The sequence below is a fragment of the Martes martes genome, assembly GCF_963455335.1.
Source record: "Martes martes genome assembly, chromosome: 17".
Classification (NCBI taxonomy): domain Eukaryota; kingdom Metazoa; phylum Chordata; class Mammalia; order Carnivora; family Mustelidae; genus Martes; species Martes martes.
This window is the reverse complement of record NC_137905.1, coordinates 5,001,335-5,020,532: the sequence shown is the minus strand read 5'-3', so window position 1 is coordinate 5,020,532 and position 19,198 is coordinate 5,001,335. Positions and strand designations below refer to the sequence as shown.

The 19,198-nt window shown below is 57.0% G+C and overlaps 1 protein-coding gene across 1 annotated transcript; it reads left to right on the top strand.

Moving 5' to 3' along the window:
• The first annotated feature begins 273 nt into the window (after positions 1-273).
• On the top strand, positions 274-14,883 carry MLYCD (malonyl-CoA decarboxylase). The gene is made up of 5 exons (XM_080829454.1): positions 274-843; positions 7,542-7,654; positions 8,585-8,741; positions 11,529-11,678; positions 13,768-14,883. Exons 1-5 carry the CDS (start codon positions 301-303, stop codon positions 14,299-14,301), a joined length of 1,497 nt encoding a protein of 498 aa, XP_080685580.1. The 5' UTR covers positions 274-300; the 3' UTR covers positions 14,302-14,883.
• The last annotated feature ends 4,315 nt before the right edge of the window (positions 14,884-19,198 follow it).

Genomic DNA, 19,198 nt, shown 5'->3' with positions numbered 1-19,198 from the left:
GCGGTAGCAGAGCTCGGTTCTAGGGCAAGACGACCGCGACTGCACCGGTGACTTTGGGTGGCCAGGACACGGGGCGCGCCCGCCTCGCCGCCCCGCCCGCCTCTCCCCGGCGCCGGGACCTTTGAGCTCCCTTGGCCCCGCGCCGCGCTCCGCCCCCCCCCCCCCGCGCCGCCTCCGCCCTGCCCTCCGATTGGCCGCCGCTCCACCCGCCCCCCTCGGCCCCGACCAATGAAGCCGGCGCGCGCCGGAAGCCGGAAGTCCCCGGCGCCGGCGTCCCCCAGGCACCTGTCGCGCGGCGCCATGCGAGTCTTGGGGCCAGCCCTGACGGCGCGGCGCCTCTTCCCGCTGCGGCTCCCCACGCGGCCGCCGCGGCCGCTCGGACCCCGGCTGTCGAGCGGGTCGGCAGCGGAGGCGGGCGCCCTGGAGCGGGCCATGGACGAGCTGCTGCGGCGCGCCGTGCCCGCCACGCCGGCCTACGAGCTGCGCGAGAAGACGCCGGCGCCGGCCGAGGGCCAGTGCGCGGACTTCGTGAGCTTCTACGGCGGCCTGGCCGAGGCGGCCGAGCGCGCCGAGCTGCTGAGCCGCCTGGCGCGGGGCTTCGGCGTGGACCACGGCCAGGTGGCCGAGCAGAGCGCCGGCGTGCTCCAGCTGCGCGAGCAGCCGCGGGAGGCGGCCGTGCTGCTGCAGGCCGAGGACCGGCTGCGCTACGCGCTGGTGCCGCGCTACCGCGGCCTGTTCCACCACATCAGCAAGCTGGACGGCGGCGTGCGCTTCCTGGTGCGGCTGCGCGCCGACCTGCTCGAGGCGCAGGCCCTCAAGCTGGTGGAGGGGCCGCACGTCCGGGTAAGGCCCCGCCCGGGCCCCCGCCTTGCACCAGGTCCGCGAGCTCCTGGCGGCCCTCCCGGTACAGTCCCCACCTGTCCTCAAGCCCCAAACACTGCACCTTCCCCGGCCTGAAGCCGCGCACACTTTGCCAGCCCCCACCCCCAGGTACAAACCCCCTCCCCCCGGGGCCCTTCCTTCCCAGGCCTCCAAATCCTTGCCTTGGCCCAGGGTTTCCTGTGTCCCGCTTCCTAGAAACCCGGCACCGCCTACCTTTAACGCGACTGTCAGCGCCTCCACGGTTAAGTGTGCTCCACGGAGTCTCTTTCTTGCTGTTTTAGCTGAGTGTCGTCCGTGTGGTGCACTTGAACGCGCATCCCGCCGAGCATCACGTGGCCCCCCAAAACGTGGGTGGTGTCAGCAGAAGGTAGTCGCACGCCCGCGGCGTGTAAGCCGTGGTCTGAGCAGCCCTGCGGGATGCACAGAGACAGGTCTCTGGTCTCTGCGTCGTGACCCGGCAGGACGTTGCACTTTCCCGAGTTCAGCCCCTCAAGGTGATGATTCCCGGTTGAGCACTTGAGTAACCAGGCGCCGGGCAGAGTGAGCACACGTGAGGTGCGGATAAGCGCTGCCTGCAAAGTTTGCTGACCGGTCAGCGTTGTCCCCTTCTGCTCTGGGTATTACATTTGAGGGGACCACTGGTCTGCCCTTGTAGTGAGCAAAAGTGATGTAAAAGTTTCAGGAAGCTTCCAACATTCGGAACTTCTTTGGGCGCAGTTGGCTTGGAAAATTGAGTAGTTGAAGGACTGTGTCCAAATTCATTTAAGAATCTTAACACCGGCGTGATAATTTTCACATTCTTGTCCTCATTCTTAGGTGGGTTAAGGAAACCTACTGAGGTCAGGAGACTGGACCAAGGACTCAAAGCAAATAGGTATGTCTCCAATCACCTACCCAGACCTCAGCCTGGGGTGCATTGCACCCTGTTTCATAACCATGTGAGGGGTGAGTTACGGTGCCTGTGAGAGACTTCATCTTTCTCAGCTATTTGGCCTCGGATGTGTAAACGCTGGGGATAGTTACAAGTGGGGCTAACCTCAGTGACAGCCAGTGCTGTGATTGATTACTCATGATGGCTGGTTAATTTATAGTGCTAAATGTGCATCGAGGGCCACGATCTGCATTGATCACGTTTCTGACTCAAGCCCAGGCTGAATGGCTGAGACGTCATATTCTGCACACCCGATGTATTCCCATCTGCTTGGGGAAAGTCTTCAATCCAAGCACTTGTTTGTGTGTTCATTCCTTTTTCTTGAACTAGGACCATGGTGGCCCTTCTGAAGCTTGGTTTTTATTACATGGAAGACTGGAGAATTAGGCAGAATGTCACCGGTCCCAGAATGAAATCACCCTTCTCACCATCCTTCCACGCAACACGTAGCCACTGGGTGTCTGTCTTACACCAGGTGTGCTCCTGGTGTTCGGGTCGATTGGTCAGGAGTTTCCACTATAGTCTAGTACGGGAAGAGTTAATAGCAGGCATGGTGGCTGGCAGGTGCTTTTCGCATGCTGGTTCATCTCGTTCTCAGCAAGCTGTAGGGACCCGTTGTACAGATGGGGAGATTAAAGCTGGTCATGGTCAAGTGCAGTGCCCAGCATACTGAGCCAGTATTCAAGCCCAGGCCTGACCAGAATTGTGTACTTTGTTGCGACACATTGATTCTCAGAGCTGATGACTTTACTGGATCTAAAAGGGATTTGGTTTTCTTAGGATTCCCCTTTTTCTGATAAATCAAGGACAAGATAAAACAACCCAGTTAATTACTGGCTCTGTTTTACTTAGTTTTTTACCAAATGGGGAGTTTAATGTTCTCTGGTTGTGAGTGTATGTACTTTTCCCAAGAGTAAGCACGCGAGCTTCCATCTTACTGGTAACGCCAGTGCTTACCTTTCTCTGGAACCAGTAGTCATTGCTCCCTGTTGGAAAATCATCAGTCCTACCATGGCCAGAAGGATCAACATGTGATCCCTTTCCTGTGGCATTCTTGGTGCACCCCAAACTGCCGTGGACACTGCCAGCTCCACCATCCGTCACTCGCGCCTCTCCACAGACGCCCTCTCCAGCCAAGCCGGCCCTGATGGAAAGTTCCCGACCCCACCTTACTGTGTGATTCCTGTTGGGAAGCCCGCCAGTGTAGGAGCTGCTCAGCACTCAGCTTTTCCAACACTGTAGTTCAAGGTGGCCTCAGCCGGGTTTGAGCTTCATGGCGTGCATTATCTATGCATGTATTATTACATTATTCGCTTGGATTTTATACCTTAACATCGGAATCGAGCATTTGAAATGTATTATTCCACCAACTGCCCCCCACCCCTGCCACCAGCTCCAACTTGATGATCAACCCCTGGAAAACTGGGAGCCTTGTTTTAAATGTCTTGCATGGCAAAATGCTGAATGACGCATGAGAGGAGCCCGGGGTGCCCACCACAAGACAGAGTCAGCACACTCACTCCTCCCATCTATCCTGACATCACACTGCTGCACTCCAAGTTCTGAGCCCGCAGGGAAGCCCAGAGGGCTTGGAAGGTTTCTGCTCGGCCAGCAGAGGCCTCGTGGTAGGTGTTTGGACAGCCCTTGGCAGATTTCAGTGTTTTGGCCCCCGTGATGACGAAGGTCCCATCCGGTTCTAAAGCCTCCGGTTCTGTGACACGTTACCGAGCGTAACCAGCCCCTTGCTCTTCCCCACACAGGAAAACAGCTTATCATTCAGGCGAGGAGTGTGGCAGCTGAAAGCTGTGACACTGAGACTACATTGGGGGGTGGGGGGTGGCGAGGGGCTCACTCTGGGGAGATCCTGAGCCAGGTCCTCAGCTGTCAGGGTTCCCTTGTCGTTTTTTTTAACCAAGGTGGTCCACACACGAAGAAACATCAAGAAAGATACTTCTTGAACAGAGGATGAGTGACAGTCGCCTGGCGTTTGCCTCTGCATGTGGTTGGTCTAGACAAAGGCACAAAGGCCAGAAACCTTTTCTAGACCCTCAGGCACACCTCTTGGTGTTTCTCTGCCTGGAGGTCCTGCCTTCTATCCAGTGCGTGTAACCATTAGAACTAAATCCATTAATCCCTTCTCCTTTGCTCTACGTAGTCCCATAGCACTTTATAAATCCCTATCATTCAAGCCCTTCAGAGAATAGTTCGGGGTTTTTTTTAATCCATAGACACCGTCCCTGGGATCCAGTTTTGTAATCTGTCACCGGGATCACATGATGCGCGCGATCCACTTGGACTCCGTTTCTTCTGCGTCATTCTGGATTGTGCATCCAAGCTAAAGGCGACAGCTAGAACCTCTTGCTCAGAGGAATTCAGTGTTAGAAAGCACTGAAGTTCGGCATATGAATCATTGGAGCAGGAGTCCCAAACGCCCAGAGACCCGTGGTGCCCTGGGATGCTGGGAGAGCAGGGAGCTCTCTCTGCCTTCGCCTCCAATCTGAGCGCCCCTCCCTGTGTGCCCACAGCACTGTGTCCCGGCTGTGTCTCTCTCCCGCACCTGCTCGTCTCCAGACTTGCAGGGCGAAGCCACAGGACACGCACGGGTTTGCATGAGGGCTGCTGTGGGTTCAGGCCGCAGTGGCATTTTTAGACTAACGGGCAAGTAGGAGGCCAGAAAGGAAGCTGATGGGGTGTCTTTCGCGGGGCGGCAGGTGAAGAAGATCCCGTGTGGAGAGGGAAGGGGCCAGCTCTCAGGACTGCCCTTGCCCTCTGCGGCTGAGAGGCATGGTTTTAGCCAGGTCCTTTAGCCCCTCGGCCCATCGGCTGTGCACTGAGTTGAGAGATTCTGCCGGCGGTGGTTGTGCTCAAGGTCAGCCTGGTTCCCTTCTAAGAAGTGTTCTGGGCGTTACTGTGCAGCTTGGCCCAAAATCAGGTTCACAGACAAGGGCACAGTTCGTGAGGGTCCCAGGTTGTGATTACTGTTGTTGATAGCCGACAACTTCAGAAGATGGGGTGGGAGACCGCTTTTTCTCTGCCAAAAGGGGAGTTTGATTGGCCTTCTGCACAGTGTCCTCCAAGATAACCCCAGTCAGCAGGTCCGGAAAGCCGAGCCCAGGCCTCCTGGCCTCCCCGGCAGTCACGTGTGAGAGTCTGGGATTGATGGCGGAACTGAAGCGCGTACAGCGAAGGCAGAGGCCGTGTCTTCCCCTCCTGTCGCCTGCGGTCTGGCCCAGACAGCTGTGCGGCGTGAGCACCGAGCCTGGGGACTTGTGCCCTTTCACCTAGATTTCCAGATCTCATGTGGCAGGGTTGCATTTCACAGCCGTCAGTAGCCCAAAATAGAACCAAGAGACCTTGGAGGGGGAGCTCTCATCGGCCAAACCATTTCTTTCCGTGTTAATCCCGAATTGATCCTGAAACTGGGTACTCCCGCACGCTCCTGTCGTGAATGTGGTAGAGGCCCCGGCACCCTCCACGTGGAGCTTGGCTCATCCAGGCCTGACCCTCCAGTGCACAGGTTCCTAACCCGGGGTCCGCCAAACCCCTTGGGATGAGCCAGAGGTGAGTTTCAGAGGATTCCATGAATCCCAGGAAATGGTGTGCGGAAACTGACTCACGTGTTTGCGTTTTTCTGGGGAACGGGTCCCTTGTTTTTAGCACGTACTCGGGAGTGCGTGAGGACCTCAGGAAGATTGAGAACTGGTGTGGTCTGAGGCAGTATTTTATCAGCAGTGGTTCTGTACTGCCTGGTCGATGGCCTCTCCTCTCCCATCCTGCCACTGCCTCCTCTCCCTTCTCCAGTCTTTCTTGTCTCTTTCATTTGACATCAGTCTGCTAACCGCCTTCCACATGGGACACCCCCTGAATTCTTTGAGCACCAGAAGTTCAAACCACCTCTGCCCTCACTGCGAGGTTACAGCTGAGTGAAGACCAGGTTATGGAATTGAAAATTAAAAGGAATTGTAAAGGGCATCTGGTCCAGCCCATAAATCGTCCAAACAGCTCCACCAAATCCTTATCGACCGTTCATTTGGTCCCCGCCTATGGTGACGTTCACTCTCCCAGAACGGCATCCATAGTCACATGAGCTATTCAGGGCTTCTTCTTTGTGTTAAATTCAGTCCAAGTCTGACTTGGTCCATGCTTTCCCATGTTGGTCCGCGGTTTACCTCCCTCCTCACCGCTATAGGGTCACACACAACAAATTTGGGGCTGGCTCTGTGTCCCAGGCCCTCACTTCGTTCTGAAGCCTTTCGTGACCCACCAGCCCTGTACTCACTCGCAGCTTGTCCTCAAGTGACAATGTCATGAGTCCTTTCACCTTTAAGAGGGAATAAAATGTGAAGCGGTCCTATAACATTTTTACAGCTTTTGCAATTACAGCTCTTTTTCAGTTCTGTACCAGATGTCCTGAGATGCTTATTATTCAGTCATAATATTCAGTGTATCTGTTAATATATAGTTCATCTATGAGTAACAGAGACCCAGAATAATAGTGGTTTGAATAAGAGAGAAGTTTGTCATGTCAAAGTCTGGAGGTAGACACCCCAGGGATGATTCTGTTCTGTGAGTCCGTCAGTTGACCCAGACTTTGATTTGGTTCTGCCTTAAAAGCCTTCATCCCCCAGAGTTACCTCATGGCCCAAGATGGCTGCTCCAGTTCCGGCCATCACATCACTGTCCAGCCTGCCGGGGAGCGACAAAGAAAAGATGGGCAGAAGGTATGCTCTGGCCATTCTTTAACGTTCCCATAAACTGCTCCAGGACCCTTTTATTAACATCTGGCCAGATGTCAGTCACGTGACTACCCCTATCTGCAATGTGATCTTAAATCTGGACAGCCATGCTCTTACCTAAAGCATAAGCTTCTGTGTGTTTGAAAGACAGGGAGGCAGCTGTTGAGGAGCGAGCTGTGTCTGCAGCCCTGGGCGTCCTCTAGCTCTGGCTGTCAGGTAGCCTACTGCTGTGCGTGTTCAGCGTGTCACGGGCGGCCACCGGGTCTGCCCCTGCATCCTCTCCTTTCCCTACGCATCTGGTACCATTCTTGCTCGAAAGGTGAAGTTGACTCCCATCACTTCTGGACATAGGTCGGATACAAATAAGTGAAGAGAAATTAGAATAATTTCATCAAATATAAGTGCGCTGATGGCCGGACACACTATTACGTCCCACTAGAGTAGGAAAAACCGCTCCCACCGCAGCCCTGACCCGCCGTCATGTGAAAGCTGCATCCCGACTTCAGAGATGTTCGGATCCGAAATGGTGAGCTGACGACTGGGGCCCCGGACCCCGCACTTGTTTCTCTCAGGAAACAAGGGGTGATGTCTCGGCCCATTCCAGAGTGCTCCCGAGAGTGTGAGGACTCGAGCCCTGTGCCGCCTGTGTTAGCCACGCCCTGTGTGGCACCCCATGCGTCGCTCTGTCAACCTCACGTTTTCGGTCGTGTTCACGGCAGTGAACGCACCCAAACATACCATTGGATGAGGGCAGCTTAGCTCACCTTGAATGCTCCCTCGAAGGCCTCTTTCCGACTGGGGTCAGAGTGGCTAAGCAGAGAGTGGGTACCGCGCACGCCCGGACGGGACTGTCCGCAGAGAAGCTGTTCGGAGAGGCACCCTGCAGGTGGCTTTTGTGTCCCGCTCTGGCCGTTATCCCTGCTGGCGACGAGGCGGAGGCGCGCATGCTGTTTGGGACCTGGCAGCCAACGCTCTTGTGTTCTCCCTTCCAGGAGATGAACGGCGTGCTGAAGGGTATGCTGTCGGAGTGGTTCTCCTCCGGCTTCCTGAACCTAGAACGGGTCACCTGGCACTCGCCCTGTGAGGTGCTGCAGAAAATCAGCGAGTAAGTATCAAGGTTTTCACTCTCCTGAAATGTTAGCTGAGGGCCAGTCTTCGTCCGCACGTGCGTTCGGGGCCAAGCATGGGCTTCGAAAATGGTGTCCCGTCCTAGCTAGTGATGTCATGATCACAGCTGGGCACCGGCCGTTGTGTCCGCAGGCCCGCACGCAGGGTGCCCTTGACGTCCTCGTGTTTCCCGTGGCCCCAGCGTCAGAGCCACAGCACTTGCCCGGGAACAAGTGTGTGCGTTAGGGTCTCCCCTGGTTGGGTAAACTTCTCCCTTGGGCAAATCTCTGAGTGGGCTGTATGGCACATGAAGCCCGTGTGCCTGGGATGTGGGGAAGCCCAGGCTGGCATGTCACTACGGTCCTCAGACAGGAAAAGCTCTTTCCATCTCCAGGCCTAGACGCTCTGTGCCACCTTAAGGAAGCTAAGGCTTGCGGAAGCTCACATTTTGCATCATGACCAGTTCCAGGGGCTGCCATTTCACTTGCCAAAAACAATATAGTGGTTGGAGGAGGTCTCTAGACAAATGGAACCAGGTCATGATCTCAGGGTCACAGATCGAGCCCCGAGCTGGGCTCCACACTCAGGGAGGAGTCTGCTTCGGATTCTTTCTCTCTTTCTCTCTCTCAAAGAAACAATCTTTTTGGAAAATAAATGAATAAAATTGCTGCACAACTGTTTCCCGAGGGCCCCACGAACTAGTCTGAACACCAGGTATTAAGAATTCAGGGACCATTTCCTGCGTAAAATTCATCAGAGTTCCTTTCAGTCAGCGCTGTTTCGTATTAAAACGATTTTCTTTGAATTCTCCTGAAGTTCTATTTGAAGGATTTATTTGACTCTATTCAGTAATAGGAACAGGAATCAGCAATGGTTCTCTGACTTCTAAATCGTCCAGCAGCCTTGCTGCTTTCTAACCCCTCCTCAGGTCCGAGGCCGTGCATCCTGTGAAAAACTGGATGGACATGAAGCGACGCGTCGGGCCTTATAGGCGATGTTACTTCTTTTCTCACTGCGCGACCCCGGAGGAGCCCTTGGTCGTGCTCCACGTGGCCTTGACCGGCGAGATCTCCAGCAACATCCAGGTACCGGCCTGGTCGCGGCAGAACCACACGGGTGTCCCGCAGAGCCCCGTCCCTCTTTCTGAAACCTGGTCCCCTTCCCCCCACCATGAAGTGTGTTGCTTAAGGCGTTCGCGTTTAGAACTGGCGAGAGAAGAAATGTCCAGATCTGTAGCCGCGGGGCAGAGGCACATCCTGTATAGACGGTTACGGAACGAGGGCGGCGCTCCCTGCGGGAACTGACTTTGACTTTGAGCGGACCCGGGGCGGGGGAGGGGGGGGGCGTTCGCTTCCGCATGTGAATGCTCGTTCAGGGCCTGTGGGCAGGGGTAAAAGATTGTGACTAAAACCTTGAAAACCAGATTATGGGCCGCGTGTCTGCTGCGGGCCCAGCGCTCTGCCCGGGGAGCCGAGGGGACAGGCCCTGCCTGCTAGGAGGTTGGTGAGAAAGTCCAGATGTTTCCTGCAGGTACCGGGCAGGGGGTGGGGGTGGGGCTGCTGCAGAAGAACCAGAGTGGGGCTGGCGGGTGAGGGCAGACCCCGAGGAAGGGGAAGGAAGGTGACAGGAGCCAAGGCCCCCAGGTCAGTTCGGGCTTTGGATCTGGAATGGCCAGTTAGGAAGCTGGAAAGACGAGGACAGGTCCCGGGATGGGCTCACGGGCTGCGCGTCCTGGTATCAGAAGGCGGAGAAGTCAAGGGGAGCAAAGGGGCAGGAGTTCTTGACCACCGGGGGAATCGCCTGAGGGGTTCCGATGTCTGAGGGGCTGGGCCGGCTGGCATCCCGAGGGCAGGGGGGCGCTGTCTGTGGAAACAGAGAACGGGCGTTCTTTTCCACGATTCCACGATTCCGCCCACGATTCCACGATTCCGCCCACGATTCCCACTGGGCGGGAGTTACCCCTGGGAGATGCTCAGACCCGAGAGCGCGGCCAGTGGCTCATCGGGGCGGCGTGTACAGTTTCGAGAGGCTGGACCGGAGGACGTGTACATCGGGTTCACCCTCCCACCTGGGATCCCCGTGCGTGTATCTAAATGTGGATTCCCTGCCAGGGTTTTGACTCAGAAAGCCGGCCTTGACTTACTCTTGAGTCGGATTCAGGCCCCGGGCTGGCCCGTGTGGCGCACTCTTACGTACGTGTGTGTGTGGATGGAGCGTTTGCTCGGTGCCGGTCGGCCCCGGAAGCATGTTCCCCGCGTCGCTGCTCAGCACCCTGCTCTCGAGGCGTCACTCCCGCTAATAGTGTCCTTCGGTGGGTGTGAGAAGACCGAGGCTGCCGGAAACTTCAGTGCTGTGCCCACGATCCCAGACCCAGTAGGGATGAGAAGGGATTCCAGCCCAGCCCACGCCCCCGCCCTCTGGGCAGTGCCTTCCCTGCTGGAGACCGGGGGATATGGGAGCACGATGGGGGAGGGAGTCATGCACAGGGTGTGTGTGTGTGTGTGTGTGTGTGTGTGTGTGTGTGTGTTTAAGTACATATTTTGAGCCGATGGAAGACGTTCACCCCAAGGTTAATGGCAGGATTTGGCGTTAGGTTTTGGAGTAACTCGTGATTTCTTCCTTACACAATTACTTCTTGCCTCCTTGGACATCGTGCACGTCTCACTTACCTAACCAAAGAAAGATCCGTCTGTATTTTGAACACTTTAAAAAAAGATTTGTTAGAAGTTTTTGAATAAGGAACACAAGATAACCTACAGAGTTCTAGAAAGACCGGCGAGGCTGACCCCACAAGGTGAAGACCAAGCCCGAGGCTGAGGGGCGCCCTGACCCTGACCACCAGGAGCCCGCCCTCAGAGTCCGGCCCCAGGAGAGAGGGCTTGGCGCCACCCCGGGGGTGTCCCTCCCTCTGTGTCCCCAGCCACCCCAGGTTCCAATGGCAGCAGTTGTTGATTTTTCAGGCGTCACAGGAAAGACCCTTTGAGCATCCGAAGGGGATGAAAGCTGGAGGTCATTTCCCCCCAGGGGACACGCACACACGCACGTTCCATACTGAGTTTCAGAAAGCCTGGGGACCCCCAGGCCTCATCAGGGCTCTGGGCCAGACGCCGCTACCGCAGGAGTCTGGTGCAGCTGGTGGAAGCCAGAGCGGCTTAGGGGGCTCTGCGGCAGCGAGCTGTGCGCCTGCGTTGACGCGAACTCAGGGTAGCCCCTGCTCTTGCCCGTGGTCAGGAGACCTTCAAGCAGCAAGGTTCAGAACACCCTGCCTTCAGAGCTTGGACCTCATAGGATCAGCCCTTGCCTACAGAGTCCTTCCTAGGTTGTTTTTGGGGGGGGGTTCCCAGAGGAAAAGCAAGGACGTAGCACAAAATCAAAAAGGTACACAGAAAAGTATATTTCCTAAAAGAAAAACTGTATAGGGCCATGTATGGCATACTGAGAAATCTAGAAACCTAGAGCTTGGAGAGTAGGAACGAAAATAACTAGGGGCTCCAACCAGTAGGCCCGCACGGGGAGGTGAGGCAGGGTGGGTTCGGTCTGGGTGTCGCAGGCGGGCTGGGAGGAGAGTTGTCACTGGCTCCCACAGCACAGAGGCCTGGGAGAGAAAAGACAAAGCGGACACACTTTGATTTTTGCGAAGTTCAAAGCGATCAACATGGCGCAGGTGCGGCAAACAGCCCGGGGGGCTGCGCGGTCGCCACCCCCAGAGAGATCTCTGATCAGAGCAGGCCTTTGGTCTCCAGAGTCGCGTCCGTGAACAGGGGCGAGGGTCTCCAGGGTCCCACCCTCCCCAGCTTCTCCCCACCCCCCCCAGGAGGTCGGGCAGGCATGGGAAGCGAGGGGCCCAGGCCCGCCATCGTCGTGTCTTCCAGGCCATAGTGAAGGAGTGCCCCCCGTCGGAGACGGAGGAGAGGAGTGAGATCTCCGCGGCCATCTTCTACTCCATCAGCCTGACGCAGCCCGGCCTGCAGGGGGTGGAGCTGGGCACCGTCCTCGTCAAGCGAGTCCTCAAGGAGCTGCAGGTGGGTGTGGCACAGGGCCTCTGGGACGGGGGACGAAAGAGGACCTGGGGTGGGGGGTGGGGAGGAAGAACCAGATGGCCCTTGGCCTGTCCCAGGTGCCCCGAGAGACCTGGGAGAAGGAGGCAGTGCCGAGAAGGGGGCATCTGGAAACTGGCCTCTCAGATGTTTTCCGAGGACATCAGCCTCTCCAAGGAACCTTCCGTCCGGCAGCTGGGGCCTTTCCTGGCTTCCGTGGGCTGTCCCGGCTCCGTAACCACCAGCCCCTTCTCTCTCCTATCCCAGTTCGGACGGCACACTTTGTGGCCGTGCCTGACCGGCCCCCACACCCCCTCGGCGTGGGCTTTCTCATGGGCCGTGAGGGAGTGTCGAGGTTAGACCAGGCAGCTCGAAGGTAAACACTGGCTTTTTTTTTTTAATAACTTCCCTCTGTTGCCCTGGGAAAAACACTTCACCATCCTACCAGCGAAGTGTTCACGTTCACTCCAGGTCTAGCTTTCCGAAACGATCTCATAAGGGGCTTGAGTGAACTGCACTGAGCAGAATCTAATTATTAGGTAAAATAATTAGATTGCTAATAATTGGCTCTGAGAGCGGCACTCTCTGCTTTGGGTAGTTCCACAAGGCACTGACAGCAGAAGCCCTTCCGTGGAGAATGACAGAGTGGAATTAAAACACTGACGTGCTTTGTATTAAATTCATAATCAATCTTAAATCTCAGGACTCAGGATTCAGCTGGAGATCAGCTTCATTAGAATCACTCTCTTGCCACCTTTTCCCCGGAGGCGATGAGAGCCATTTCTAATTAATAGAAGTTTCTTCTTCTTTCCTTCTTTTTTGCTGACGGTGTTGATGAAAGGAGCAGGGAGAGGGAGCAGGGGGCATGTCGGAGTGAGAAAGGCCTTCAGAAGGAGGGCAGAATCCGGGGTTCCGGGTAACTCACCCCCGACTCCACTTCCGGATGGGTCAGAGTTGGCCCCTCCGCCCGGTAGCCATCCTCGGGAGGAGAAAGCGGGGATCACTGGTCTCACACTTGGCTGTGAGCCTGACAGTCACCAGGGAGAGCCCCGAGAAAAGGCCCTCTCGCTCTCTCGCTGTCCTGCACGGGTGTGTGCGTCGTGGTTTATGAAGGCAGACTCTTGAGAGCCGCCCGAAGTGCCCGGTGAAAAGAACATGGTTAGGAAAATCATGGTATAGTCTTATCTTTTAATACTATTCTGTTGTTAAAGTTACATTTTTGAATTTTGATTGAAAAACGAGAAAATGCTCATGATTCATGAGCTCGTAAAGCAGGGGCATGAGCTACACGTCTCACTCAGGGGAAAGACCAGAGGATTTACGCTTTAGCAGACCCGGAGAGCGGCTCTCTCAGAGTCCTGGAGTGTGATAGGTTCGTTGGTCTGTTTCTGCTGCCATCCTAAGTTTAAAAAAAAATTCTTCTGTAGTGAGCGCACAGTATATTTTTATTCAGAAAATGCTAGAGTTTTACAAAACGGTCCTTGAGATCTGTCATAGGACCATGCACCATATCGTCTGACGAACCGAACTCTTTGAGATGGGGCATCAGCCGTGGCCTCCCGTTCTAGCCCATCCTCACACGCGCTGTGGAGTCGTGGGACAACAGTTACTCGCTCACGACACAGCCATCGGGTCCTTGCGTGCCAAGTGCCAAACCAGGCTCTGTGGCCGCAGAGAAGTCCCTGGGGGGGGCGTGGTGTGCCACACAGACAGGAGCTATGGTCAGAAGACTGCGAATCAAGCCCCACGTCACCGCAGCCCCCACTTCTCATTTCGGGCCCAGCCCAAATTGCCACTGTGACACACGGTGCAGACAGAGAAGCCACCACACAGGCCCCCCTCGGGGACTCAGGATGCCTTCAGGGCCTAGTGTGTGTCAGATTCATAATAAATGTGCCTTGAAAGGAAAGAATGAATCACATCAAATACCATGGTGTAAACTAGACAGCAGCGTGCGGGGCTTAAGGAGGCCCAAACGGTAAATGGAGGGGTGTTTCCGTTTCAGTGACCAACCTGCTGAATTTTGTGTGTGTGTTTTCTCCACCTTCCTTTCCCAACCAACCGTGCCTTACAGAAAGAGTTTCCTCATCTTGGGACATTTTCAAGTCTGTCTCCTATACCTGGATTCACCAAGTGGCTTCTGGGACTCCTGAACTCACAAGCAAAGGAACACGGGAGGAATGAACTCTTTACGGATTCGGAGTGTCAAGAAATCTCTGAGATCACAGGTGGTCCCGTTAACGAGACCCTCAAGGTCTTTCTCAGCAGCAATGAATGGGTCAAGTCTGAGAAGCTGGTCAAGGCGCTCCAGGCCCCCTTGATGCGGCTCTGCGCCTGGTACTTGTACGGAGAGAAGCACCGGGGCTTTGCCCTGAACCCCGTGGCCAACTTCCACCTGCAGAACGGGGCCGTGATGTGGCGCATCAACTGGATGGCCGATGAGAGCCTCAAGGGCATCGCCAGCTCCTGCGGCCTGATGGCCAACTACCGGTACTACCCGGGGGAGACGGCCACCAACAGCACCAGCTACCTCTGCTCCAAGAGCATCAAAGCTTCCGAGCAGGTCCTCAACCTCGTGGCCCAGTTTCAGAAGAACAGCAAACTTTAAGCCTGTCCCGAAGCAGACGTCCCTGACCCCGAGAAGGATGATTTTTGGGATGGGTCAGGGAGGCTTATACATCAAAAGGAGCTTTTTTTAAGTCGAGCAGGGTTAGAGCGTGTTTTCTCTGCCCCTCAGCAAGGTCGGAAGGGGAGGCTGTGGCCCGACTTCCACTGTGGGAGCGCAGGGGCTGTGCCTGACGCCAGAGGGTGGGGGGCTGGACGGGGACGGGGCGGGGATGCTGTTCCCACACCTTCCAACCCCCTCCCACCCTGGAGAGCGGGCAGGCTCCCTGCCGGAGGCAGTGCTGTGGTGCCTCCATCTTCAGAAAGCTCTAGAACCTCTGCTGGGTGTTGTCCCTGGGTGGACCGGCCAGCCTCACCAGGCCCCAGGCAGGTGGCCCAGAAGAGAGCAGTTTCCTCCGAGCTTAGAACGTAGTCAGCCGCGGTTGTCTTAGCCGTTTCTCTCCACTCCCCACAGAGGGACAGAGGGCTCCGTGTGCTACGTGGCACCCGTGTTTTGGAGCCCCCGGGCATAGGGAAATGTTCATGACTGCCCAGAGTTGACTAAATTAAATCTTTGAGCATCACAAAAGGCGGTGTCACTTGGGGCTTGAATTGGACGGTGAGCATTAACGATTGCAGAGACGCACGTTCCTGATGAACCTAATGGGACCGCACGAGCTTGTCGGGTGAAGGCGCGAACCACTGGGGGCGGCGCAGTGGCGATGGCCTCGGGGCGACGAGGCTCGCCAATGCGCTGTGAGGTACCAGGTCTGCTGAGAACGGCGAGGCAGGCAGAGGCCTCGCCTGTGGCTGTAGGAAGCCCCCTGGGGTGTCTGTGGCCTGGTCTCGCTGTTGTCACTCCCACAGACCGGTCCCCTGGCCTTCTGCATTCTTCGTCTTCCAGACCGAACCCCTGCTCCTCCTGCGTCCCCTGTTGCGTGGGGCTTGTTGCCCGGCGACCAGTGTTGGGGTGGTGGTCCCCCCGGAAACATCTCTGGCTCCGAGTCCCGGTGGAAGTGGTCCGCAGCTGCTCCATAGGGCTCTGGGCTCCCGGTGACCACGCTCGCGCTTGGAGCTCCACGGGGGCCCCAGGGAGGCGCTGCCGTCAAGGGGCCGGGCAAGAGGTCACGGTACCGTGAGACCGCCACCCTGGACACCACCACCCCCCACCGCGCGCACGCGCGCACACACACACACACACACACACACACACGCTTCATGCTTCATCTCAAACCAAAGACACAGAAGCGGACAGATAGTCAGACGAGCCTGTGTGCCCGTCACCCGGCTCCCACCACGCTCAGCCAGCTTGCTCTCCTGCCAGGCCTCATCTCGTGGCTTCTCACAGCGGGTTAGCAGGTGCCCCGTAAGGTGGGACGGCTGGCTGGCCCGGGATGCGGACGGGATGCGGGTGTGGTCTGAAAGCTGCATTCCCCCCCCGAAATTCATACCTTGGAGCCCTGTCCCCCAAAGGTGTTGGCATTAGGACGTGAGGACTTAGGGGGTGATTAGGGCATGAGAGTGGGGTCCTCGTGAGCGGGCTGAGTGCCCTCAACAAGCGGCCCCACAGGGCCTGAGCCCTTTCCACCCTGGGAGGCTACAAAGCACCTGGGCCCGGAGGAGCGCCCTCAGCCGCCCGCGCTGGCGCCCTGAGCTTGGCTTTCCAGCCCGCAGAGCTGTAAACAAATTTCTGCTGTTTATAGGTCACCCAGTCGGTGGTGTTCTGTCACAGCCTCCTGGTGTCAGTGCAGGTCACCGGAGGGAGGGAGCTAGGCTGCCTCGTGCTGCACTGAGCGGACACTCCCCTCACACCACTTAGCTGTTGTCGGTGCCCTTGCCACATTTACACGCGGCTCCCGGCAGGGCAGGGGCAGCTGACACGGCCTGGCTCCCCGCTTCCTCTGAGTGATGGTCACACTGCCCAGGGGTACACCCAGCACCCTTTGCAGAAGGACCGTGGCAACAGCAGGTCTGGGAGGCAGCAGTGGGTTACTGGATCCTGGCATCGTTGAGTTGACAGCCCACCGGAGAGCACCCACTGTCGGGGGGACATCATTGCAAGGGGGACACCGTGGCTGCAGGTGTGGGTGCTGTCTCCCGGACCTGGGCTCCGTCCCCTGTGCTCTCGGGGGCCCCAGGGAACCACTTGGACCACAGTGTCTTCCTCTGTGAAGTACCCACAGTGGAGCAGCTCACAGTAGGTGCTCAGATCATCATGCTTCATTTCCGTAGGGTGTCAGGTTCAGGGCTGAAGGCTGTGCTCCCTGCCCCCCGACCACAGAGCCTGCTCCTTGCCCCTGTCCCCCGACCCACCCTTCAGACCCCATCTCAGCAGAGGGTCTGCTCCGGTCCCCCTCCAACCGCTGGTCCAAACTCCCCTCCCGTGGCCTCCCCGCTTCGGGGTCGGTGATTCAGACACACCCCCCATCTCAATCCTGTCTACAAGGGTTTCCCCACTCCCTCAGGCCTGGGCTCTGCTGGAAATGGGATTAATTACGATTCCCCCGTGCTCGTGGACTTGGGACAGACCTGCTCTGCCTTGCTCATGGGCCTCTCTCTGTTCTGAAAGGCAGCACAGGGCCCAACAGTGGGAGCCACGTACCGTCACTTTGCCTCAGTCTCCCCGTCTGTAAATGGGGGAAAACAGCACACAGGCATGTCGGGGCTGCTGAGAAGCCCAAAGGAATGGCCACTGTCATGCTCACCTGGATAGAGTAGGTCCTCCATCCTCTCTTGCCCGTGCTCCGAGGGCTCTTCTGGCTTCTGTTCACAGTTTCTAAAGGTGACCAAGTGAGGCAGTTTGTTCCCAGCGGGGAAAGGGCAGGAACTTGCCCTCTGCGTCGCACAGGCGGGAATCGTGATGCCTGCCGCTCGCTCTTCCCCCCGCTCCGCCATCCCTCCCTCTCCCTGGTCTCTCTCCTGTTCTCCCCGCCTTCCCTCGGGCCTTCTCACAGAGGGCTGGACCTTCACTGCCCTCCGGACTGGTAACCAGTAAGGGCTGCACAGCCCTGTCCTCCCGTGGGTATCAGGGGACCCTAACGCTCCGGCCAGAGAGACTACTTTCTCCGTACTCTGTGGCTTAAAAGGTGGGGAGAGGAGGAATTGTCTAACATTTTTGCAAAGATCAGCTTTTCCTGGGTTTTGTTTGAAATTAAGCATAAGGTATATTTAAAATTTAAATTGAGTGAACATCTCTCTGATTCTTAATTGGATTCTAGAGCGCTCATTGGAATGGGAAGTCCTTTTTGATCTATTCTTAGAACAGACAGCTGCCCGCTGATTTCCACCCGTCACAGACTGTTTCTGCATTCTTTGCAACTTAGCAAAATTGATAGAGGGGACCCCGTGGTGCTTTCTTGCCTTTGTACTTTGTGTTTTTCCAAGTGGCATTTGCATTTCTCACCTCCCCAATTTCCTGTCATCCAGAGGAGGAGGGAGGAAGAGCATTTATCTCTGCTCTGGGCTGGTGTTCTCCTTACCTCCCAACCCTGAGGCCCGAGGGTGTTTCTGATTTACAGAGGAGGAAACTGAGCTCCGGGAAGGATTGTGCAGCTGGCGAGAGAGGAGCTGGGACTGCCTGGGCTGGCCAGGGCCAGAGACTCTGCTACCCTCTCTTCCCCCGGTACTGACCGATCCCTGGGCCGACAGCCCAAGCAGAGGCTCAGGGAGGAGGCGCCCAGCCACCTGGCAGGAGTGAATGGGGACAAAGAAGGGCAGCCAGGCAGGTGAGGCAACGAAGGACAGAGCACGCAGGGACACAGAGGCTCTACCAAGAGGGCCTGGTCCCGGGCAGGAGTCTCCCGAGGCGGAAAGCAAGCGTCTCGTTACCCATCTATCCCAGCTTCTAACCAGCAAGCCAGGCCTGGTGCTCTAGCCCGGGGATCCCGAGGGCCTGGGCGAATCAGAAGCAGAGCCCTGGGCTGGGTTCACCCACACTGTTGCAGAACAAACTCGCAAGAGAAGACGTTTATCTTGGTGCTAGCAGCAGCTGGTGGGCTCAGGCCTTAACAACTCACTCCTCCACCCACAAGACGGACACCCGGGGTTTTATAGAGAGGTTTGCGGAGGCGGGGTATGTGCAGAACAGGCAGGGAGCCCAAGGTCATGGGTGGGGGCAGTGTGTGTTCAGCATGATCGGGGGCCGGAAAGAGGGGACGTAGCGTGTGGTCTTCTAGGCATTCTGTGGATAATCAGGGCTCTCTTGGCCTGGGGATTGGAATGGAAACCTCTCAGTGCTTCAAGAAAGTGCTGTAAGAAATCAGAACAGTGGGGTTTGGGTTAAAGCACGAGTTAAGCAGTCGTATCTATTTCTGTTGGGGTCTACAGTTGAACTAGAGGGCTCAGTGACATTTCCTAAAATCTGAGCAGTCGGTGTTTGTGCGTCAGGGCTGGATGCCCAGCACCAGCCAGTTCTGGGCAAACGGAGCGTGGGCTCAGAAACTCCCAGCGGAGACAGGGCAGCCCTGCACACTGCAGAGCCCGAGTGGACCAGCCAGACCTGGAGGAGCCCCGCCCACAGCGCTGGGCCCCCTCCCAGCTCCGGCTCTGACTGGTCCTGGAGGCCCCGCCGCCGATGGCTTCTTCGCTGCCCCCGACACCGCCTCCCTGGGTTGCTGATCACCCCACACTGCACCTTGGCCCGGGCAGGACAATGACGGCCAGCTTGGAGTCGGGACATGGGCCCCGGCGGGTTCAGCGGGAAGCCGGCTCGCTCCCTGGTGCAACCTGGCCACCCCTCGTCATGGCAGTGAGACACCAGAGTTGCTCCTGGAGAAGGAGCGGGGAGCAGGCCTAGTACGCGGCTGTGACAGAGGCAGGAGCCCCAGGCTCATCCGTCTTTTTGCAGTGCCTGACGCGGCAGGGCTCAGTACAGACTGGCCGTCTGTCAGAGAAGCAAGCAG